Source organism: Miniopterus natalensis, chromosome 18, assembly GCF_054644295.1.
Source record: "Miniopterus natalensis isolate mMinNat1 chromosome 18, mMinNat1.hap1, whole genome shotgun sequence".
In the NCBI taxonomy this organism is placed as follows: domain Eukaryota; kingdom Metazoa; phylum Chordata; class Mammalia; order Chiroptera; family Miniopteridae; genus Miniopterus; species Miniopterus natalensis.
The window spans coordinates 32,555,726-32,580,218 of NC_142098.1; the positions used below are offsets into that span (position 1 = coordinate 32,555,726).

General features: G+C 37.1%; 1 protein-coding gene and 2 non-coding genes across 7 annotated transcripts in view; all 3 read left to right on the forward strand.

Moving 5' to 3' along the window:
- Window positions 1–24,493, forward strand: part of CNOT1 (CCR4-NOT transcription complex subunit 1) — a 66,066-nt gene that overhangs the window by 22,262 nt on the left and 19,311 nt on the right. For 3 of the 5 annotated variants that reach the window (XM_016206585.2, XM_087826616.1, XM_016206586.2), the window contains exons 11-30: window positions 1,080–1,250; window positions 2,219–2,346; window positions 3,396–3,636; window positions 3,768–3,887; window positions 4,670–4,792; window positions 4,990–5,141; window positions 9,677–9,827; window positions 11,072–11,273; window positions 12,386–12,532; window positions 13,662–13,786; window positions 14,031–14,317; window positions 15,204–15,282; window positions 17,006–17,236; window positions 17,562–17,702; window positions 18,622–18,801; window positions 21,175–21,291; window positions 21,617–21,727; window positions 22,051–22,128; window positions 22,306–22,483; window positions 23,235–23,365. In XM_016206585.2, coding sequence (XP_016062071.1) covers window positions 1,080–1,250; window positions 2,219–2,346; window positions 3,396–3,636; window positions 3,768–3,887; window positions 4,670–4,792; window positions 4,990–5,141; window positions 9,677–9,827; window positions 11,072–11,273; window positions 12,386–12,532; window positions 13,662–13,786; window positions 14,031–14,317; window positions 15,204–15,282; window positions 17,006–17,236; window positions 17,562–17,702; window positions 18,622–18,801; window positions 21,175–21,291; window positions 21,617–21,727; window positions 22,051–22,128; window positions 22,306–22,483; window positions 23,235–23,365 — 3,093 coding nt within the window. The remainder of the gene's footprint in view (window positions 1–1,079; window positions 1,251–2,218; window positions 2,347–3,395; window positions 3,637–3,767; window positions 3,888–4,669; window positions 4,793–4,989; window positions 5,142–9,676; window positions 9,828–11,071; window positions 11,274–12,385; window positions 12,533–13,661; window positions 13,787–14,030; window positions 14,318–15,203; window positions 15,283–17,005; window positions 17,237–17,561; window positions 17,703–18,621; window positions 18,802–21,174; window positions 21,292–21,616; window positions 21,728–22,050; window positions 22,129–22,305; window positions 22,484–23,234; window positions 23,366–24,493) is intronic. The other 2 variants (XM_016206587.2, XM_087826617.1) reach the window with 1 other exon arrangement.
- Window positions 10,130–10,265, forward strand: LOC148091049 (small nucleolar RNA SNORA50). The gene has a single exon (XR_015716081.1). It is a non-coding gene; the product is annotated as a small nucleolar RNA SNORA50 (small nucleolar RNA).
- On the forward strand, window positions 20,012–20,150 carry LOC148091050 (small nucleolar RNA SNORA46). Its single transcript, XR_015716080.1, has one exon. It is a non-coding gene; the product is annotated as a small nucleolar RNA SNORA46 (small nucleolar RNA).

The following is a 24,493-nucleotide window of genomic DNA, read 5'->3' on the forward strand; positions in this document are numbered from 1 at the left end:
TTGGTGTGTTCCCCCTTCTGGGGGCATGCCTATGCATTTCTCTTCCACTTTTCTTCCTCTCAGGCATGTACCTTTTAAACTCTAAGGGACCCTATGAGACTTCTAATCAGAGGAGCAATGGGCAGCTGCAGCTCTTCCCACACTAACCCCCAAACCTGTTCCCAAGGCTCCCCTTTCTCTGACTTCTCAGTGAGCCAAAGCAGCCCCACCTAGGCTGTTTCTTTGCTGTACGATTTCTAGAGAATCAAAGCAGCCCTGCTTAGGCTCTCTCCTGTTGCTGCTTCTATCCTAAGTCCTCCTTGTTTCACTGTCTGCAACTTTAATAAGTGTAGTCTCAAAATTTAAAAAAATGAACTTTTCATGGCTTAACAGAAGTCATTTTAGGGCAAAACTATAACTGATGCTTTAGTTGGAGATTTTAATTATAAAATGTGCACAGCCTTTTTTCTTTCAAGCATAAAATTTACTTAGGACTTCATGCAGAGTGCTTAGTTCAAAAATTATTTTTTATGAACTTGTTTCCTTTGCTTTGTGTTTCTTTAAGTAGTCTTACAACTATTTTTGAATACCTTTCCAAAGAACAATTTTTGAATAAAATTTTTGGTCATTTTTATAGAGAGAATCCTGATGCATGCATTGGGATGCTTTTGTGAGAGACCTTTAGTTAATGAAGAATGGTGCTTGTTACAATGGATTTATTTTTGCAACTTTGTTCCAAGGTAGTTGAATCTTGGTATAAAGAGGGGAAGCTGAGTGAAGATTTACTTATTTGCCATACTGGGATGGGAGTGTTCATTGTACTAAGTAGGGGAAGAGAGAATTCCATTTGTGTACTCAGATGGTCAGAAGTATATTGTGAACTGAATGGTTAGAGTACCCTGCTAGTAGAGACAGTTTAGTATGAATATTAAGAATTTACCTTTCTTAGTCTCTTTGGAAATGCCAGAAGGATTTAGATGATTTTGAGTTTATAATTAGAACATCCTCATTGAAATTCAGTTTTAATTTTGCTCTTTGGGTGAAGCATCAAGGTATGTACACTTTTGTTCATTCAACTTTGAAATATTTTCTTTTTTTAGAATCCGAGTTTGAATTTCAAGGAAGTAACTTATGAACTGGACCATCCTGGATTTCAAATTCGTGACAGTAAAGGACTTCATAATGTGGTTTATGGCATTCAGAGGGGTCTGGGTATGGAAGTATTCCCAGTAGACCTCATATATAGACCTTGGAAACATGCAGAAGGCCAGGTAAACAAATGGTGGTTATCTATAGAAGGGGAACAAACTAATGACCTGTTTTCTTAATTGATTTTTTTAAAAAAATATATCTTTATTGATATCAGAGGAAAGAAGAGGGAGAGAGAGAGAGAAACATCAGTAATGAGAAAATCATTGATCGAGCCTGCAACTCGGGCATGTTCCCTGACTGGGAATCGAACCCTGATCGCCTGGATGCTAGGTCGATGCTTAACTGCTGAGCCACACCCGGCCGGGCTTTAATTGATTTTTGAGACAGGAAGTGGGGCGGGGGTGAGAGAAACATCGATTTGTTGTTCCACTTATTTATACATTCATTGGTTTGATTCTTGTATGTGCTCTTCCTGGAGATTGAACCCATAACTTCAGCATATCGAAAATGACCTGTTATATAGTGCTGTCTCTCCATTGATTAAAATACTCTTTAGCCGAGCCAGGCATGGCTCAGCGGTTGAGCATCAACCTAGGATCCAGGAGATTGCAGTTCGATTCCTGGTCAGGGCACATGGCTGGGTTGCGGGCTCAGTCCCCAGTTGGAGGCATGCAGGAGACATCTGATCAATGACAACTCTCTCATCCTTGATGTTTCTATCTCTCCCTCTCCCTTCCTCTCTCTGAAATCAATAGATATATTTAAAAATATATATTCTTTTAAAGTAGAGTTCTGCATGGCTCAGAAAAGCAGAGACTCATAAATTTTGAAGAAACGTTACCATAGTTTAGTATTAGACTCAGTTGAAGTGTAGAAATCAAACTGTTTAATGATTGTCTCCAAGGCCATCACATCCTGCACCTTCATCTGTCTGAATTGTCTGTGATTTTGAAAGAGCAAGCAATTAAGTTTTAAAGGGAAATTGTCAAATAACCTTATGATTGAGAGTAGCCTAATGAAAATGTTTCAGATTTTTATAGCGTTCACTGTCATTTATGGTGGTAAGGACTTTCTTTTCTTCTTCTAGCTCTCCTTCATTCAGCATTCCCTTATAAATCCAGAGATCTTCTGTTTTGCTGACTATCCCTGTCATACTGTTGCCACTGATATTCTGAAAGCACCACCAGAGGATGACAATCGAGAAATTGCCACATGGTAAGCACTCATCGCTCTTTTCTTGAAAGGGTCACTTCTGCTTTTTTGAAATAAAAATGAGTAGTGAGCAACTACGTAGTTAAAGGTTTGAATGTAACAGTATTTTTAGGGAGCCTAGTTACCTTAAATTTTTACAGAGTGGTGATAAAAATCTAATTTTAGTTTCCTATCACTAGTTATATCTCTTGTAAGGTCTGCCATTAGATATTTGCTGAAACTATTAAATATTGGAAGGAGGTTTGTAAGTGTCCCTTAGTGTTAGATCCCTTTCTTTGTAGATTTGCCTCCTTTTAAGAATAGCTCAAGATGGCCAGCCCACCAAATCTAATACTTTGAGCAAAATTACTAGTTTCTTTGAGTTCCAGTTCCAAGTTCCTGAGGGAGAATCAGACTCTGGCCTAGTAGGTTTCTCCTGGAATTCAAATCACTTCTCTTTGGGGATGTGAGGTAAAGATGGTGAAAGTACCTCCATTACTGTGGAGATACACACATGGCTGTAGGAAGGGGGGAGTGGCTGGATTGGTCCCCAGAGGCATCTACTTCATAATGTTTCATTTTTTTCTCCAACCATACTGTCCTGGGACACTTTTCTGACATGTAGCAGATTGTCTTTTTCTTTTTCTTTTTGGCTGTTGGTAGTAGTTTTAGGACAATTTAAAGCCCTTTAGGTATTTCCAGATCTTCTAAAGCAAGGGATGGTAAACATTTCCTGTAAAAGGTTAGTTAACATCTGGCTTTGCAGGCCACATGGTCTCTGTAGCAGCCATTTAACTTTTCTGTAGCACTGTATAAGGAGTGTCTGTGATTATGCAAATGGTCAGTGGTGTCCCCTTCATCACTTACTCTCTTTTAATTTGGACTGCCTTTGTATTAGTCTGATAGCATAGTAGCGTATATTTTTCAGATGAACAGCACCAATTTAAATAGTTTTCAAATACTAAAAGACAACAACTTGGTTTTATCCTGATAGCTGGTATCGCTTATTTGGAACATGAGTTTTATGTACTTAGATTTTCATTGATGAAGTGTTTTACTTCCATTTTTGTTAGGAAGAGCTTGGATTTGATTGAATCTCTACTGCGGCTTGCAGAGGTGGGGCAATATGAGCAAGTCAAACAGCTCTTCAGCTTCCCTATCAAACACTGTCCAGACATGCTGGTATTGGCCTTACTACAGATCAACACCTCCTGGCACACCTTGCGCCATGAACTCATCTCTACTCTGATGCCAATATTCCTTGGAAACCATCCTAACTCAGCTATTATTTTGCACTATGCATGGCATGGGCAGGTAAGATAGGACCATTTCTTCGCTGGATGATGTTCAGTGAGAGAAATTGTCATTCTTAGCTGGGCATTTGCAGTAGTGCCTATCAAAGTGGTCTGTGGGATTGCTATTTAATCCTCCTTTTCTTTTCTTAGGGACAGTCTCCCTCTATCCGCCAACTTATCATGCATGCAATGGCAGAATGGTACATGCGAGGGGAGCAGTATGACCAGGCCAAATTGTCTCGAATACTTGATGTGGCCCAGGACTTGAAGGTGAGCTTGGAGGGACAGAATAACACTTTTATTTATTAATAATAAAAATTAACATTTCTATGTAACATAGATGCCTTAGGAATAATTCGCATGTAACTAGCGATTAGCTAGAATAAGTTATGAATTTCGTCGTGAAAGTAGAAAGGGATTGGAAGAGTGGTTTTTGATATGTGAAAATACTTAAGTGGCAAAATTCATTTTATTTTACTGAATTTTGTTTGGTCTTTCAGTGATATTTGCAAAGCTGTTTTATTTTAAAGAAAGTCATAATTGACCTCTTCTCAGATGTAATCTGGGAGGTGTAATTTTTAGAGAATCAGCTTGGGTTTCAGCTGATTTCCTTTTGGGAATTTCATTAGCACTGACAGGGTCTTTTGAGAAATAGTCTGACTCTTGATGTCTCATAACTAGGGGCATAGCATTAGTGTTGTAGTACTGCTAAGGTTAGAATAAGCCTGAGTTTAGATTTTTAAAAATGGGTTAGGATTATTTTTCATGCTCTGTGTCTTGTTCTACTTTAGGTTTAGTTATTTGAAAAAGCACATGCTGAAGATTATTTTGAAGGTAAAAGTCAGGTTGAATTGTCTACCTTATTTTAAGTAGGGACTAATATTACCATTGAAGGACTAAGCTGTTTAAAAAATTATGGCCAAGAAAATATTAGCAGTATATTTTATTTAGACTTGCTTGGGAAAATAAAAGCAGGAAGCAGAAAATAGGACAGAGAGATAGAAAATTACTTAATTGCTTGACTTATAGTTTCTAATACTCTTTTTCCTTAGGCCTTGTCAATGCTGCTGAACGGTACTCCATTTGCCTTTGTCATTGACCTTGCTGCGCTTGCTTCCCGTCGTGAATACCTCAAACTTGACAAGTGGCTCACAGATAAAATCCGAGAGCATGGAGTAAGAGTTTGTCCGTTTATTACTGATTTTAAATATCCATGGCTAAAATAGCTTAAAAAAAATAACCTTTGAAATGGCAATTAAGGTGTTATTCTGGATTTAAGTTATAGTACTTAGTTTTTAATCTGAACTCAATTTATCTTTAATCTGAAAGCAATTAAGATCAATTTCAAATACACTGACTTTCTCTTTCTCAGGAGCCTTTTATCCAAGCATGCATGACTTTTTTAAAGAGGCGGTGCCCTTCTATTTTGGGTGGACTTGCCCCAGAGAAAGATCAGCCCAAAAGTGCTCAACTTCCCCCAGAAACTTTGGCGACAATGTTGGCCTGTTTACAAGCTTGTGCAGGGTAAGAAGAGCATGCTTCAAAATGACTGTTTAATTTTGAAATGGGATTATATGGATAATTGTTGATTTGGGGAAGAAAGGTCGAATGATTAAAAGCAACAGCAGTTTAGATAATCCAGTTTTTTAAGTTTAAAGTACTATGCTACCTAAAGTACATATTTAACGCCATTTGAGTTTTTTGTATGTGGTGTGTAATAGGGTTCCAGTTACATTGTTTTGGGTGTGGATATTTTTATTTGTCCCAATTGTTGAAAAGGCCGGTCTTGCCCTTTTAAATTGTCTTCTTTAAAAATCAGTTGACTGTAATAGTGTATGTTCATTTCTGGACTCATAGTTGTTTTCCATTGATCTCTATGTCTGTCCTTAGGCTAGTATCCCATTGTCTTGATTACTATAGCTTTTTAGTAAGTTTTGAACTTGGGATGTAGTAGTCTTCCAAATTTGTTGTTGTTTTTCAAGATTGTTTTTGGCTCTTCTGGGTCCCTTGTTTTTTCATATGAATTTTAGGATCAGCTTGCTTGTCAATTTTGCAAAGAAACTGAATAAGGATTGTGTTGAATCTTTTGATCATTTTGGTCAATATGTTATCTTAACTCTTCTAATTCATGATCTGAGGTATTTATCCATTTATTTAAGTCTGATTTCTTTCAGTGATGTTTTGTTATTTTTATTTGCACAATTCTTGCACTTGTTAACTATTTTATATAAGTCAGTCATCTGTGGAGACAGTTTTATTCTTTTCTCATCTGGATGCCTTATTTTAAATTTAAGAATTTCTCTAGCATGAACCTTCAATTTATTGATTAGAAGTATAGTAAGAGAATACATCCTTGTCTTTTGATTTTAGGAGGAAAGTATCCGTTATTTTACCATTAAGTATATGATGTTATGATAGATGCCCTTCAGGTTAAGTTTTCCTTAACTTCTAGTTCTAGTTATTTGGGTGGTTTTGTCATGAAAGCATTTTGTCATATGCTTCTGCCTGCTTCGGTTGAGATGATCATGTGGTTTTTGTTTTTCATTCTATTGATGTGGGTGGTATGTTAATTGATTTTTCGATGTTAAAAAAACCCTTGCATTCCTGGGCTAAACTCACTTGATCTTTCCATGGAAATCTTCAGTAAAAGAAAGATTTAAACTCTCTAATTACAAACCAGAGCATATCACTTGATCTTTATGTGTACTTTTTTTTTAAATATTATTTTTGTTGATTTCAGAGAGAGGAAGGGAGAGAGAGAGAGAAACATCAATGATGAGAGTCATCAATTGGCTGCCTCCTGCATGCCCCCCACTAGCGACCGAGCCCACAACCTAGACATGTGCTCCAACCAGGAATCAAACTGACACCTCTGGATCGTAGGTCGACGCTCAACCATTTAGCCACACCAGCAGGGCTTTATGTATATTTTTTATGTGCTGCTGGATTCAATTTACTCTAGTATTTGGTGAGCATTTTTACTTCTAGTTTTTTAAGGGATATTCCGTAGCTTTCTTGTGTGGTCTTTTTCTGATTTTGATATCATTATAATGAAATTACTTAATTTTTTTCTAATTTTTGTGGAATACATTGGTGTAAATTCCATAGATTCAGTCCTGAAGCCATCTGGTTTTTTGCTTTTTCTTGGGGTTAGTTTATTTTATTTATCTTTTTTGTTTATTTGTTTTTTGTTCTGTTGATCTTGTTGTTCATCCTCACCTGAGAATATTTTTTTCCATAGATTTTTAAAGAGAGTGGAAGAGGGTGGGGACAACGACACCAATTGGTTGCCTCCTGCTCTTGCCCAACCCTGGGAACAAATCTGTAACCCAGGTACATGCTCTTGACCAGAAAATCATTATTGTTTAAACCATTCTTGGCTCTGGCCAGTGTTGTCCAGTGGTTAGAGTGCCAGCTCTTGCACCAACGGGTTTTAGGTTCAATTTCCGGTCAAGAGCACATACCTGGGTTGCTGGTTCAGGGCGTTTGTGAGGCAACCAATTGATGTGTGTCTCTCACAACTGTATGTCTGTGCCCCCCCCCCCCTAAAAATCAATGGAAAAAATATCCTCGGGTGAGGATTAACAAAAAAAAGAAAAAATGAAAATATTACTGATGCCCCCCCCCTTCCCCCATTTACCCCTCCACCCTGGTTCCTGCCCCTTCTTCCCCCTAGGTCTTCCCAGCACTCTTGTTTGTGTTCCTGGTTAATGCATATAGGTTCTTTGGTTAATCTCTTCCTGCCACCCCCCTCCCCCCTTTGGGGTTAGGGTTTTTTTTTTTTTTAAATATATCTTTATTGATTTCTGAGAGAGGAAGAGAGAGAGAGTGAGAGAAAGAGAGAAACATCAATGACGAGAGAGTCATTGATCGGCTGCAGCCTGCAACCCGGGCATGTGCCCTGACCGGGAATCGAACCCTGATCTCCTGGACCCTAGGTCAATGCTCAACTGCTGAGCCACGCCCGGCCGGGCTGGGGTTAGTTTTTGATTACTAATTCAGTATATCTACTTGGTATTTTCAGATTTTCTTCTTGTTGAGTCGGTTTTTGGTAGTTTGTGTCTTTCTAGGAATTTGTCCATTTCATCTAGATTAGCTGATTTTTGGCATATAGTTGTTTTATACTGTATCTTTACAGTCTCTCTCATTTCTGTAAGGTTGATAGTAATGTCTTCTCAATTTTAGTAATTTGTGTCTCTCTCTCTTGGTCAATTTTATTGACTTTTATAAAAAACTAACTTTTTTTTCCCTGTTCTCCATTTCATTGTTTCAGCTCTAAACTTGATTTCTGCTTGTTTTGACTTTAATTTGAACTTTGAAAAATTTGTTAAGATGGAAGGTTAGGTTTTTTGGGTTTTTTGTTTTTTTTTAACACACTAATTTTATTCATCAATAATGGGAAATTAGAAATTGGTAATGTTTATTTTTAAATTGAATTTATTGCGGTGACTTTGGTTAATAAAATTATATAGGTTTCACATGTACAATTCTATAATACATCATCTGTATATTGTGTGTTTACCACCCCAAGTCAAGTCTTTCTATCACCATGTATCCCCCCCTTTACCCTGTTCTACCTCCCCCTAATCTCCAGAGATTTTTTTTCTTAATTGGGGTGTTTACAACTTTGAATTTCCATCTGTGAAATGCTTCAGGTTTGGTATTGAGTGTTTTCACAATCATCCGAAAGTATTTTGTAATTTATTTTGACCCATTGGTTATAAAAGTGTATCGTTTATTTCCACATGTTTTGTGAGTTTGCTAGTTTTTCTTTTGTTAATAATTTTTAGTTTCACTTCATTGTGGTAAAAGAATAGACTTTATATAATTTGATTTCTTTAAATTCATTGAGACTTGTCATATGTTCTATCCTGGAGAATTTTTCATGTGTACTTGAAAAGAATGTGTAGTCTGCTGTTGGGTAGAGAGTGTTGTGTATATGTCCGGTGTAAGTGGTTTATAGTGTTGTTGAAGTCTATTCTTGTCTGTTCTGTCTAGTCTGAGTGACTACTTTTACTTTTTCTTTTCACCCAAAGATATATTTTTATTGAATTTTAGAGAGAGAAGAACAGAGAGAGAGACAAACAAACATGGAACTGTTGCTTCCTATACGCGCCCAGACTGGGGATTGAACCTGTGACCTTTTGGCTCATGGAAAGCACCAAACCAACCCACTAGGCCAGGGCTACGTGGTTTTTTTAAAGTTTTTATTTTGAGAGGAAGACTTTTTTTGTTGTTACTCCTCACCTGAGGATATTTTTTTTCTTTTTTGGAGAGTAGAAGGAAGGGAGAGTGAGGGAGGGAGGAACAGCGATGTGAGACACATTAATTGGTTGCATCTCGCAAGTGCCCTGACAGGACTGGGTATCGAACCTGCGACCCAGGTATGTGCCCTTGATCAGGAATTGAACCCGAGACCCTTCCATGCTCAGGCTGACGCTCAAACTACTGAGCCACACTGGCCAGGGCACACTTTTACTTCTTAATGCCAGTAATAAGATTCTGAATTGGGAGGAAAGCTCTAAGACAGTATTGTTTGTATAAAGTTTTCGAGTGCAAAGGGTTCTATGGTTTTATACACCCTTAAGATAGGATGGTAGGTTTTTCTGTTAAACATTTATTCTACTACTTGACATTATAGAAGTCAGTTTTCTCTGTGCTTGTCAAATGTAGTTGCTGATTATGTGTACGGTATTTTTAAGCTATACTTAAATAATTGTCTTATTTTTCAACTACCAGAAACTAGTATAAAAATTGTTTGCTTTGATATGTTCAGGTTTGGGCACAATTTTTGACAAAGTGGTTGAGAATATGGCTTATTTCTTGGAATGCTTTAACGTATATTGGTTATACCGTACACAAGGTTTTGTTTCAGAGATGTAAATTAGACTTGCAAGATAAAAGCCAGTTGTCAGAAAATCCTACTGATTAATGACAGATGGAAAGACATAGGATATGGTGGAAGTTTAGCTGTCTGTTCTAGCAAATTTTTTTTGAGAATCAGATTTGTTCATTTAGGTGTTCTGGGGAATAACAAGTGATACTCTTTTCTCTCTTAGGAGTGTTTCTCAGGAGTTATCGGAAACCATCCTCACCATGGTAGCCAATTGCAGCAACGTCATGAATAAGGCCAGACAACCCCCACCTGGAGTTATGCCCAAAGGACGCCCTCCTAGTGCCAGCAGCTTGGATGCCATTTCTCCTGTTCAGGTAAGTGAACCCTACAGTCGGTACATCTGCATTTGTTTGTAGACTTGCAATAGCATAAACTTCTACATCATCATTAACAATCTACTCAAGGAAGATTTGTCTGATTTATTACATTTTAGATAACTGCATGTCTACCATACACTACTACTTTTTAAAGGAGATCCATAAATAGGCATTGTAGTTGAGAAAGATTTTAATCATTAAGTAGAACATCATTCTGAGAGGAAAGATACAAAATAACTTATGTAGGTAAATGGTAAGGGCTTCTTTTTAAAATAAGAGTAACTTAGACTTGGAGAAATAAGCACTGCCTTTGAACCTGATATGTCTTGTTTGTAGCTTCACGGGCCAAGCAACAGTGCTAGAGCATAAGGACTTGTTATAACTGGGGCTCTTCAGCTCTCAACTGAACTGCTCTTTTAAAAACAAGGTACATTTAAGTTACTCCCTGACACCAACCACCCCCCTCTCTCTGGGAGCAACACATTTCTGCTTCTATTTTTAGCTGCATTGAATGGCAGTTTGGGGTTTGAGAAAAGAAAGAGCGTTTAGTGATTTTTTTCGGTGGCCACTTTCTGAAAGGCATTAGGTGTATCATTTCCTATAGTCATGAAGATCTGAAATAATGCCACAAACTAAGAAGCTTGGAAGTGCAGTTATAAAATATTTTTTAAAATCTTGTGAATAAGCATACCTTGTTTTTGTTATTGGTTTTAGTTTTGTTTTTGTTTTTTGAATTAAACCTAGAGCTAATCTCCAAACCCCAAGAATTTCAAATTTTGATTGGATTTGCTTGTTTTGACTGGATGATTTCTGCTTTCTAATGCTTTTATTGTGTTGCAAGCTAAATATGTTAGAGAGATTCTTTTTGTTTTAAAGGGCCTTATTGGAAATTTTAAGGACCTAATGTAATAACCTTTCCATGTCACTACTAGATGCTTAGTATTGTGTACAGCTGCAGGGCACTTTATCTTAAATGATTTTGAAGTTTTGTAGCCCTCACATTATTACTTTGGTACTTTGGCAGGGGTTTACTTTTTGAGTGTATTCCATCTGTAATAACAGTAAGAAAAAAGACGGACACACTTGACTTGATTTTGGTATTTAAGTATCATCATGATTGTGTGGGGTTTTGCGGTTTACTTATTAAGCATACAAAGAGCTGTTGCTAAAGATTGCTTTACTTGTTTCATATGTCTTTGCTTGAGGTATGTTTAATACATTTTTATAATGTTTTTCTTTAGATTGACTCTCTTGCTGGAATGGCATCTCTTAGTATAGGTGGTTCAGCTGCCCCTCACACCCAGAGTATGCAGGGTTTTCCTCCAAATTTGGGTTCTGCATTCAGTACCCCTCAGTCACCAGCAAAAGCATTTCCACCCCTTTCTACCCCAAATCAAACAACTGCATTCAGTGGTATCGGAGGACTTTCATCACAGCTTCCAGGTAAGGGATGGGTGGGGACACAGGTTATCTATAATAATCATTGTGCCTTACTTTGTGTAAGGGTTTGGAGTACTTGTGATAAGGAAAACTGCTTAAACTAAATTGTAAAAGTTGGCTTCAGCATTCATAGTTGGGAAGAGAAAAACATTATACTATTATAATATTCAGTTGAATTGCAATTAAGGTATTTTAATTGTAAACTTAGTTGGATGATTCAATAAGAATTCTGTATTACCAAATGGCAGTGTAAACATTGACAGATGTTTTAATCACACATTTTAAAGGACTTGGGCTTAGATCTAGGACTCACAGCTTGATGAATTACTCAAAGTTGGTTTAATAAAGCTAGAAAATATTTCACACCTCAGATTCAGGTGTATTTTCTACTTCCTTTTACTTAACCTACCTTGAAAATGGTAGTAAATTCATAAAACTTTTTCAAGTTTTTAAAATACTTTGGCTTTTAGTTTTATAATGAAATAAAGGTTACATTTTTCCCCCCTTCTTGGACCCACTTGTTTCTTAGCTGTCTTCACCTTTTGATTGTCAGACTGTAAGTTTAGTTTATTAAAACCTCAGGACTCAAATGTTGTAATGACTCTGTAACCTAGTTAACACTGCTGCTATGTGGTTCTAGCCCTGATTTTTCATTCATTTAATCCAAATTTACTCTATTTAGTAAGGCCATAGTAAAATCCTAGTTATTGGAAGAATTCTGTTTGCTGGAGTTGTGGAGAATAAAGAAGTCCTGGCTCATGCTAACTTAGAAGATAGTAGCATGAAAATCTTCAGTTGTAATCATTGAGGAAAGCAAGTCAGTTCTTATTTTGACTACCTTATATCTCATATTACATATGAGATAGTACAGTTAAATTTTTGCATTTTTATATCGTACCAAGAATATAAGAAACTAATAATTCTAAATGCTAAAGAAATTTTGGCAGTTTGTTTTTGTTTACTCTTATTAGTTTGGATTCTTTGTAAAACTAAATGGACATTGTAAGAGAATTAACAAAGACCCTGACTTTTTAAATAAGAACGTACAACTTTCATATGAGAAAAGTCAAGAACGTGAGTAATGATACAACTTCTGGCTGCTTCGTTCTTTTTAGTAGGTGGTCTTGGCACAGGCAGCCTGACTGGTATAGGAACTGGGGCTCTTGGACTCCCTGCAGTGAATAACGATCCTTTTGTACAGAGGAAACTGGGCAACTCTGGACTGAACCAGCCTACATTCCAGCAGAGTAAGATGAAACCTTGTAAGTGGTAGTGTTGTCTGTGATTGTGAAGCGTGACTGATGCACATAAAACTTTTTATTTTATGTTGAATTTGTTGCCTTTATAGTTATATGGACAAAAACATTTCCTTGAATATATTGTCAATAGGGCCGTCTGTTGATGTACTGCTTAGATCACTGGGAGCAAATCTACGAATTTGAATTACTCAAATGAAAATTTGATATACCGCCCTACCTTTGACCCAGATTGCCAGAACAGAGTGATGGTTAGTCAGAGGTGGCATCCTTAGGGGAATTAGCCTTAAACTATGATGAAAAAATAGAGAAAAGTAAAATCCTATACTTAGATTTGACTAAGTAAAAGAAGAGGCTTATACTTACCCTAAGTTTCTTTGGTGGTGTTTTTTAACAAATCAAGAACAGCCAGGAGGATTTAAGATTTCTGTTTCAGCTTGGCAGTTTATAAAAGAATTTTATCTTAATTTGTTTTAAGGTTATAACTTTATGATATATATTACGTTATGTGTAATAAATATTGCCATGTAATATATATGATGTAACAACACAGTTTTTAAAGTTTCACCTCCGTAGTTATCCCAAAGTCAGAGAAGTCCTCTTTGTAAATACATACGTATTACTGACTTACACATGTCCTTTTTATGGTTGGGGCAAAATATTCATTAGGCAAAATTTGACAGTTTACCAAATGACTTGAACTATTAGTGTGAAAGGCTTGTCTGAATGTTATGTTTTGTAGCATGCTTTGTGTTTATATCAGTATGTCATGCACATGCATTGATGTTAAATGTGATTTTTATTATGAAGTAGTTAAGACTTGTTAACCTCGAGTGAGGTTGTATTAAGGGTAAATGCATTGTGAATTTAAACCCAGTGGACTTTCATGGTGTAATGAAAGTCTTGAAGAAAATACTAAGAACTATAGTTGTAAGGCAATGTTGCTAAAATCCTTGATGTGTACCTAGCACAGCTGAATATTAAAACTTGACCACTTAATATCTTTCAGTTTCTTTATTTTTCCCCTTAAAATTAAAACTATATTGTTCTCTCTGGCTCTGTGTGTGTGTGTGTGTTATGGGGAGGTAAAGTAAGAGCCTAAATGCCCACTGGTTGCTTTTCTGTTTTCTAACAGCGGACTTGTCTCAGGTGTGGCCAGAGGCAAATCAGCACTTTAGTAAAGAGATAGATGATGAAGCCAACAGCTATTTCCAGAGAATATATAATCACCCACCACATCCAACCATGTCTGTTGATGAGGTGAGTGTCTAGGATGATTGATCAAAATCTTTATCATCTTGGTAAATCTTAAATGCTCCTTTCAGAGTTTTTAGAAATCCAGCCTCAAGTGTGTTGATAAGTTTATGCATCGTTTGAAATCATAACATTTATCTCAAGCCCAATTTATTGTGGAATAATTCTGCTTAATCTATTAAGAGCATTTTAGGAAGGCTTTTAATAATAGTTTCCTTATGTGTATACTGTTTTGTCTTGCTATTTCCAGGTAATAGAAATGCTACAGAGGTTTAAAGACTCTACCATAAAGAGGGAACGAGAAGTATTTAATTGTATGCTAAGGAACTTGTTTGAAGAATATCGTTTTTTCCCCCAGTACCCTGATAAAGAGTTACATATAACAGCCTGCCTGTTTGGTGGGATAATTGAGAAAGGACTGGTCACTTACATGGCACTAGGCCTGGCTCTACGATATGTTCTTGAAGCCTTGCGCAAGCCTTTTGGATCCAAAATGTATTATTTCGGGATTGCTGCACTAGATAGATTTAAAAATAGGTGAGTGGTTTCCTATGAAATGTCTTTTTTTTTTAACATAGGGAAAAGTAATTATTATTTATCAACTGGTTCTTGCTCTGTCCTGCCCGATCATTATACATATGTTAACTAATGTTAATGACTGTGTGAAGTAGAAAAGAAGTGAAAACAATTAATTAATGGTTATCAAATAAGTGGTAAGAACAGTATAACATGAAATTGCAGGAGGAGTTTGTTTACTGAGGTATACGTTTACTCAGTGAAAGTCACCACCTGAGGTGTATAGTTCTTTGAATTTTGACAAATTCATACAGTCGTGTAAACTGCCACAATTACAATCAAAATACTGAATATATCCCTCACCCCCTAAAAGTTCTCTTGTTTTTCCCCTTTCAAGTTCACCTTCCCACACTTCTAATCCGTGGCAATCACTGATTTTATTTGGTCTAGTTTTTTCAGATGGTTATTTGAATTGAAGCAAACACAAGTCTGAATTCTTGCATTTAGCATGGTGCTGTTGAGATTCATCTATGTTGTTGCAGGTTTCAGGAGGGTTTTTTTGTTGCTAGTTAGTAAGGATTAACTACAAAATTGTTTTTCCATTCATCTGTTGATGAACATTTGAGGTTGTTTCCAGATAGCAGTTTTAGTGGCATATTGTAATCAATTTAAAGTAAAATATGGTCTTTAAAAAACAACAACAGTGTTCTGATATAAAAGCAGGTGAAGTTGATAAATATTTCCCCCCATTACTTCTGTATTCTTCCCTTTGGCATTCTCTTCAAGTAAGGTAGTTCATGGGTAGAATGGGAGAAATGGCCTAGACTAGCATTTGGAAGAAAATTTTTTGTTAATTGTGCTACCTCTGTTCTTACATAAAATAGTGAATGAATGTTTTTGTTGGCAGATTGAAGGACTATCCCCAGTATTGCCAGCACTTGGGTTCTATCAATCACTTTATACAGTTTCCACATCATTTACAGGAGGTAAGCATCTTCCATACCTAAAACCTTTCTTGTTGTTGGAGGGTTTGTCTATTTTAATTTGATTTGGATGTTAGGAATGGCATTAAGGTTTCTTAATGATTGGCACAATGTAGGTATGTACATTACTTGTTGCTTATTTTCAGCTTAATAATAGTGAAAAAAATGCATTCTTTAGCTTTCCTACATAGTGGTTTTGCCTGATTTAATAAAAGGCTTTTACCAGCCTTAGCCTGATAATACTGTCAAAGAATAGACATCTTTTACTATATTACTAAGAGAAACTTTACTGGATTTTAAAAAGGATTTCTAATGGTAATCTTGAATAAAACCTCGTAAAGTTTCTCTGATTTAAGTATGATTTAGAGCTGTTTCATATAAAACTTAGACCATTGTTTCTCAAAAATACAGCCGCCTTAACACCTGCTTTGATTTCTTTGAGGTACTTACAGAGGAGACAATACCTAAGAAAAAAAAAAGACCTAGAGGATATAAATTTTAAGCCATTTTATGTGACTGTTGAAATTTCTAAACCATTGTTTTAGTGATTGACTTTAGGCTTACTGGTAAACGGTCATACCTTTGTCTTGCCTTTCGTCAAAGTCAGCTTATAGAGCACAAGAAAGTTGATTAATGTTTGTTTTACACAAAACAGGTAAATGGTTTTATAAGATCATATTTTAAGGAATCAGAAAGGTCAGAATTTGAACCTCCTTTTAATTCTATATTACAGTTTAGTCCAGTGCTTTCTGTTTCATCTGCATGGGTTTGTTTGCAGGAGGGCAGGGTTATTGTGATAGCTTGACCTAGGATACCCATGGAATGGGAGGCAGGAGTATATGCATTCATGTGAGGGGGTTTGGGGGAGTGTGCCAAAACTATAGTACTGTATTACTATACAGGAAAGCAGAGTTATGGAAAGCTAGGATGTGAAGTCAGAGGGTTACCACAGTCAAATGTGTTTGGAATTAAGAGCCAGGAATACAGACCTTAGAAGACTGAAGAGCAAGAGAGGTGGCATGCAAGTGATCACACAGAACAGTGGTTCCCCAGTACCCACTGTAGCAAGATAGCTGGGGGGGGGGGGGGGGGGGGTAGGGTCATTGTTCATATTTCTTTTTGAATATATAGATTGTAGTTTATGTTTTGCCAGGTACAGACTGTTGGAAATAGTATCAAGGACCCTATGTCAGTTCTCTGATTTGTGTGTGGGAAGGAGGTTTATTGGTCTTTGAAATGAGGAGTGGGGAACCAAACCTGTTGTGGAACATCCATCCAGTATCATTGCTTACCTTCTAGTTGGCTTGGCAGTGTACAGTGTGTTTTGTTTGTTTTGTAGTAATAGCTTTCCTGAGCAGTAATTCACATTGCAGTGTGTATTTTAGGCTTTAGGTTTCTCATCAGCATCCAGTAAAAAGATCAGTTCACTCTATACATTTAAATAAATGTTAAAGTATGTGTGTATTAAGGGATTTAAAGAAATTTATATGCGGGTGCCTTTGGCTGCTTTTTTGGAGGCTATTTTGCTAGACTGATTCTTTCATAAATACTAGTATTTTACTATGTGGGAATGTGGGCCAGGATGGGGCAAGGAGTAAGGGAGATAGAGGAACCAAAAGAGTCCTTTATAATGACTCCTAGCCTCTCAGAAGTGAGTGGAGTGTAATTCAAAAATTTCAAATTCTGTTAATTTTTTTTAATGTGTTTTCCTCTCCCTACCCTACAGTATATTGAGTATGGACAGCAATCTAGAGATCCTCCTGTGAAAATGCAGGGCTCTATCACAACCCCTGGAAGTATTGCGCTGGCTCAGGCCCAGGCTCAGGCCCAGGTTCCAGCAAAAGCACCCCTTGCTGGTCAGGTTAGCACTATGGTAACCACTTCAACAACCACCACCGTTGCTAAAACGGTTACAGTCACCAGGCCTACCGGAGTCAGCTTTAAGAAAGATGTGCCAGTAAGTAGGTCTGTCTTTTTTTTTTTGTCTTCCAAGATTTGTTATGTTGTAATATGCATTAGTGAGTATGTATTTTAAGTTTATTATGAACAACACATCCCAACTAAAAAAAAAAGATGAAATAGACCAGCATTTCTCCCTTTGTATCTTCCCCAGATTTCCTAGAGGCAGCTACATTGAATAATTTAATACATATTCTTGCCAACACTTCCAGTGCACAGTCATACACACCATGTGTATTTTATACTAAAAGAATTTGTGTACATTTTTTCCTGGGATTTGTCAATTAAGCATTTTAATTGGTTTATGTAATTTTTCTCTTTAGCCTTCTATTAATACTACAAATATAGATACTTTGCTTGTGGCCACAGATCAAACTGAAAGAATTGTAGAACCCCCAGAAAATATCCAGGAGAAAATTGCTTTTATCTTCAACAATCTCTCTCAGTCAAATATGACACAAAAGGTGAGCCTGACGTAATAGTTTATATATCACTATGAATGCTCTCTATTCTTATCCCTCATGGGTTGGAGGATTTATATTTCACATTCTGCATCCTTTTTAATACTCACTTAACTCTAAAGGTAGAGGTAATAGAATCAAAACAAAGGGAATGTGGATAGACAACTCATGGTTGTGGTTTTGTAGACGTAAATAGCACTAGTTTTAAATGTATTATTTTGCAGTGAGTTATAGGCATTTAAAAAAAAGTTCATGATCTCATGATGAAGGAAGGTGTGTTGCACTTATAGTCACAACTCATGTCCCTCCCAGAGACCATTCAGAGCATTTATTAGGAGCCTAATAACTGAGGTAGCCCTTGTTAAAAGCATAAGGAATGATGCTTCACTTACAAGATTATGTGCCTGTTTTAGCCAGTAAGATTAGACTAAACTGGGTTTGAGATATATGCAAGTACTGTCTTTTTAGATCCCACCATAATTGATTCCGGGGAATAAAATTAAAGCCTTTACTATCCTTTCTGGAAAAGAAGTATCAACTTTACAGATGATTCCTGGAGATGGAAATTTAGGAAAATACAGTTCTGGTGTTAGGTTCTTTAATAGCAGGTTGTAGGTTAGTAATTTATCCGCTTTTGGTCAGATGGAGAGTTGGGTAAGATGAGGGTGAGTGACTATATGTTTCATAATTTTAAAGTTGAAAGCTACTATAGGTGTTTCAGTGCTAATCACACACAGTTTATGGAATTGAACTTGCTGTACTGCATAGCTTCTGTCTGATGTGGGGGAGAGATGTAGCATAGTGATTGGATTTAGCACCTAATTTTGCAAGGAGCCATGTTCTGTAATGCTGTTCTCAGAAACAAAAAATATAACCATATTTATCTTTTAATCGTATACTTTCTGTATCATTGGTTGGCTAGGTTGAAGAACTAAAGGAAACTGTGAAGGAAGAATTCATGCCTTGGGTTTCACAGTACCTGGTTATGAAGAGAGTCAGTATTGAGCCAAACTTTCACAGCCTGTATTCAAACTTCCTTGACACGCTGAAGAATCCTGAATTTAATAAGATGGTTCTAAATGAGACCTACAGAAACATCAAAGTAAGATAGTTTTTGTACCTCTTTTCTGTTCTTTTTCTATTCTGAGTATAGAAATACTTGATTGTATAGACCGAATTTGGAGGGGTGGGGAGTGTTGCTATTTTTTGTACATGTTGTCTATGAAACTTGTTCTAGCTTTGTTTCAGATATAGAACTAAATTTCATGAAGAATTTAATCTTCTAGACATACTCTCTGTACTGTTTACTTTGAAAGTAACTAATGTCCTGGATTTGTTTTCTTCATCCCATGAATGGTTTTTCTTTACCTTCTGCATGTTTCTAACAGCCCCCCCCCCCCCCCCAAATTATTTGCAGTATGCCTTTAGCTATAGTCCCTTTGTTTTGTTTCTAAATAGTCTTAATAGAAATTTATTGTATGGGTATATATTGCTAATGGATATTTAAGCTGTTAGCTTTCACCATTAACAGAACCAGTGTTGCAGTGAATGTTTTCCTTTATGTCTTTTTTTTTTTTTTTTAAGAAGTGCTGTTGCCATAGCACTGGTGTCACTATATTTTGTCATCTTTTTTATTTTTTATTTTTTAATATATCTTTATTGATTTCAGAGAGAGGAAGGGAGAGGGAGAGAGAAGATAGAAACATCAAAGATGAGAGAATCATTGATCGGCTGCAGCCCTCAACCTGGGCATGTGCCCTGACCAGGAATTGAACCCCGATCTCCTGGATCCTAGGTCAACGCTCAACTGCTGAGCCACACCCGGCCGGGCTCCTTTATGTCTTAAGTGCCAGATACCTCTCAACTCTAGACCTGTTTGTGGACTAGCAGTTCTTTAGAATTCTCAGCAGTTTATTTTAGTTAATTAATTTATTTTTAAAAATATATCTTTACTGATTTCAGAGAGAGGAAGGGAGAGAGAGAGATAGAAACATCAATGACGAGAGTCATTGATCGGCTGCCTCCTGCATGCCCCCGCCCGGGGATTGAGCCCACAACCCGGGCATGTGCCCTGACCGGGAATCGAACCACGATCGCCAGGATCCTAGGTCAACGTTCAGCCGCTGAGCCATGCGTAGCCGGGCTCAGCAGTTTATTTTAAGTTCAAGCTCTTCCTAATGAGTGAATGCTTGTTCCATAAAATTCAGGTATTTTATTTCTTAAGAGGGTTAACTTTTCCAGTACACAGTGTGAACCAGCATACAGCTATGATCATTCTTTGCTGAATAACTTGGGACATTGGCTGAGGAACCAGCACTATATTTAAACCTGTGGATGGGAATTTTCCCCATTCGAGGTTACGCTGTAGTGCAAAAGAATTCCTGGCTCTTTTCTGTTGCACAGCTGACATTGCGCCATTCTGCTGTTGATGAATGGAGTTAAGGAACATAACTGTTTTAGCCTTTACTATCTGATAGTAAGGATGGTTGGGATATATGAAAATTTCCACACACTTCGAAGCAAAATCTCAAGATGCTTTCAAACAATTTTAAATGACAAATTTTAATTTATAGCCATAAGTTACAAGGTATTATTTAGTAGATAGATGTATGTTCTTTCCCCCTTACAAAAGAAAGAACTAGTTAATGAATGGATCGAATGTTCTGGAAATTTGTAAAGAAGTGTTTATGCAATTATATTGTATTTCAGAAAGTTACCTTGTTTCCAGAGATGTACAGTGACCTGGATAGTGCTAAATTTTGCAGTAGATATTGTGATCTTGGTTACATTTCTCCATATGCCAAGATATATTTGCAGTTGGTCCTCTGCTTCAAACTACCTAACATTTTCAGAATTTTATTTATTTTTAATTTTTAAAAAATATATCTTTATTGATTTCAGAGAGAGGAAAGCAGAGGGAGAGAGAGAGATGGAAACATCAATGATGAGTCATTGATTGGCTGCCTCCTGCACGCCCCCGACTGGGGATTGAGCCTGCCGTCTCTAGCATGTATCCTGACCGGGAATCGAACTCCTGGATCACCTGGATCCCAGGTCAATGTTCAACTGCTGAGCCACGCCCCGCTGGGCCATTTTCAGATTTTTAAAATACTTTTCTGTGGGAGCACACATGACACTTTTAACTTTGTGTATTTTGTGTGATGTAGTTATATTACCTATTAAAAAATAAAATGTAAGGAAAGACGTAAAGGTAAAAATGTCACAGAACAAAACAGAACAGTGCTACGATAGCATGCAGTAGATCTGCTTCGCAGGCATATTCTCATAATTGTGTGTGTGTGTTTTCCCCATTATCATTCATCCCCTCTATGCCCTCTTCCATGCTGCCCTCCTCCTTCACCCTACTTGTCCATGTCCATGATTGGTGCTTGTTTTTAATATAGAATAATGGAATTCTCAAACATTTAATTGAGATTCCCCCCCATACCTTTCTTAATCCTACTTTTTTTTTCAGGTGCTCCTGACCTCTGATAAAGCTGCCGCCAATTTCTCAGATCGTTCTTTGCTGAAGAACTTGGGACATTGGCTAGGAATGATTACACTAGCTAAAAATAAACCCATCTTACACACTGTGAGTTCCAGCTAAAGGTTTACATAAAACTTGAGAATGTTCATACAGCATATGTCTAAAAGTCTTGTCTTTATTTGGGGCTATTTTAATGATAATTGGTGACTTGTAAGAGTGGCCAGTTTTGAATCCCTAATTGCATACTCATAGCCCCACATCATTTAGCAGGATAAATGAATGCCAGTAAGGTATGATTGTCACTCCTTTCTTTTTGTAAGGCAAGAGTCAGATGTTATGTTGATTCCTCTTTTGAGGATGAATTTGGCAAAATGCCTTTCTTTATGTACTTTGTGATTCCTAACTTTTAAAATATTTTTCTCCCCCCTAGGACTTGGATGTAAAATCTTTGCTGCTAGAGGCTTATGTTAAAGGACAGCAAGAATTGCTCTATGTAGTGCCCTTTGTTGCCAAAGTCTTAGAGTCTAGTATTCGTAGTGTGGTAAGTAGATTTTAATATTTTATTGATGGCTAAATTGTAAGAGTTAATTTCAGAACAAGGTCAAGAAATTTTGTCCTTAGTTCTTATGAAAGCGCTAGTTCAATCAGTTTTACTCAAGTAAAGTTGGGTTTCCAATGTGAGAGGCAAAGTAGAATTTAAAGGACTGATGTCTTAATAGGTGGCTTTGGGTTTTAGTCTTTTTCTGAAATATATGGAAGGCTAGGGGTTTTGTTAGGGCCACATAAGTATAAGTGATTAACTATTTTAAATAATACGAATTGAAGCAATTTGGAGGCCAGTTTAACGTAACATATTTTCTTTAGGTGTTTAGGCCACCCAACCCCTGGACAATGGCAATTATGAATGTATTAGCTGAGCTGCATCAGGAACATGACTTAAAGGTAAATTTGTTGCATTTTTATTCTTTGGAACATTCTCTGTCTTCACATTATTAAAATTTACCGGAAAAGTAAGAGTATGGAGGGGGGAAGTGGGCACTGTAACAGTTGTGTGAGAATAGTGTATGTTATGAATTCTAGTGTATTTTAAGAATTCTAATCGAATATTGAAATACGCAGTTAAACTTGAAGTTTGAGATTGAGGTCCTCTGCAAGAACCTTGCGTTAGACATCAATGAGCTAAAACCTGGAAGCCTCCTAAAGGATAAAGATCGCCTGAAGAACTTAGACGAGCAGCTCTCTGCTCCGAAGAAGGATGCCAAGCAGCCAGAAGAACTCCCTCCCATCACAGCCACAAGTAAGGGTGGTAGCTAGCTAGCCCTTCACTTACTGGATGGTCTCTCAAGTGGCACATTTTCATGCATACAGCAGGTTACAGTTGTTCAACATCATGTGGTGCTGAAACTTGTGTGTGGGCCTTCTAAATTATTAAGGAAGCGGCAGCAGTGTCTCAGCATTGTACTGTATTAGAGTAAATCCAAGTAACTCATATGGCATTCTTAATTAAGTTGGGTTATCCACAGCCTGTGTTATTCCTCAAATCTGGGAATTACCAGACCAGTTAGGCCTACAAGTGGAGTGGGTTATTTCACCTGGGTCAAGATGATTGAAGTGTGGGGGAGATAGAGCTGTTGAACAAATGATTGAGAGGTGTGGCTACAATAAACCAGCTTTTCTTTCTCAGCCTTCAGTATCTAAAAATCCCAAGGTGAAAGAAACCTGGGAACTGCCTAGGTTGAAAATAGACATCTATAATAAGGCATAGTCCAAGGTTTGGGCCTACTAATGTGGCATGACCCCTCAGTTGATTCTGAGCTATGGGCACTGCCACTGACAGTTTCACATGTTTTGTTTAAATCTCTGTTAAAATAACAGAATTTTTTGTGTGATAATTCAGGGTGGGGAAGATACGGCCTGTGCCCTCCCCCTAAACCCCATCCTCTAATCCAGTTTGTTTAATGACATAAAAGCTACTTGTTATCCTGCTAATTTTAAAGTCAAGAAATATGCTCTTTTTGTTAGTCCTTATTTTAACTCTTTACTTTCAGCAACTTCTACAACACCAGCTACCAGTACCACCTGTACAGCTACTGTTCCACCGCAGCCACAGTACAGCTACCATGACATCAATGTCTATTCCCTTGCAGGCCTGGCACCACACATTACTCTAAACCCAACAGTAAGTAAACACTATTCCATCCCCCAGCTTCTACTTCGTGACACTGGTCACCTTCCCCTTACCCCTTCTTTTTGGATTTCTAGATTGTAGGTTTTTGTGCAGAGAGCAGGGGTTGGGAACTGCTCTGTAGTATGGCTGGGATTTTTTCTACTCTAAAAATAGTCATTGTGACTAGGTATGCTTTATACTGGTTCAGCATATTCAAACCCATGATTAAAATTAAGACAACTGGCTCCCTATGCAAACCAGAGAGGCATACCTAGCTCTGACTATTGGGATGGTAAAAATTTAGAACCATCTGTGACCCCCAACCCAAGTATGAGTTTTTATTTTGACAAAGAGCCTGATGGAGAAGTGACTAGCAATGAAGGCCTGGCCTTTGCTATTTTTCTTTCACCTGACACCTAGCCTATTTGAAATGGAAGTTGTGAATGTTTGCAATGACTACAGCTTGTTTGCTAAGTGCCTATGAAACTGTTTAGATGCTATTTTAAAAAAGACAGCTGGTAATTCAGGGTGGGGCAAAAGTAGGTTTATAGTTGTTAAGTATGCAAAACAGTTTATTCTAGTATATTTATTGTTGCATTATTTTCCATACAAATAACCATAAACATACTTTTGCCCCACCCTGTATAATCACAATCTCTAAGAATTTCTTGCTCAGGCCAGAAGATTCTCAGTGTATGCCGTAGCTTTTTGCTTTTTACTTTCATTTTCATGTCACCTTACCCTTGCATCTAGCCATTTCTTTAGACAGATAGTTGGAACAGCTGGTTTGTGTATGTAAAGTAACTTTGTATTTTGTTTCTGTTTCTCTTCTCTGGTTCTGGGAGGCAATGTGGTTTAACGGTCATACAATAACTTCTCATCAATTCTTTTTCCTATACATAAAGATTGTGTTTTATGTTTTACTGTCTATATTCAGAGTGAAAATTGTTTATTTTCTCTCTGTTGTTATGCTTAACATTTGTTTAGTTTAGAATCATATAGTTGGAGTTTTCAGGGTCTTTGCTTTTTAGAAACTGAAAATGTTCACAATATTAATTCACTGAACTTTCAGATTTAAAGGACTTGAACCCATTTTAAAGAGATCATTTTAACCCTGTCTTTCTTTTTTTCTATAGAGGT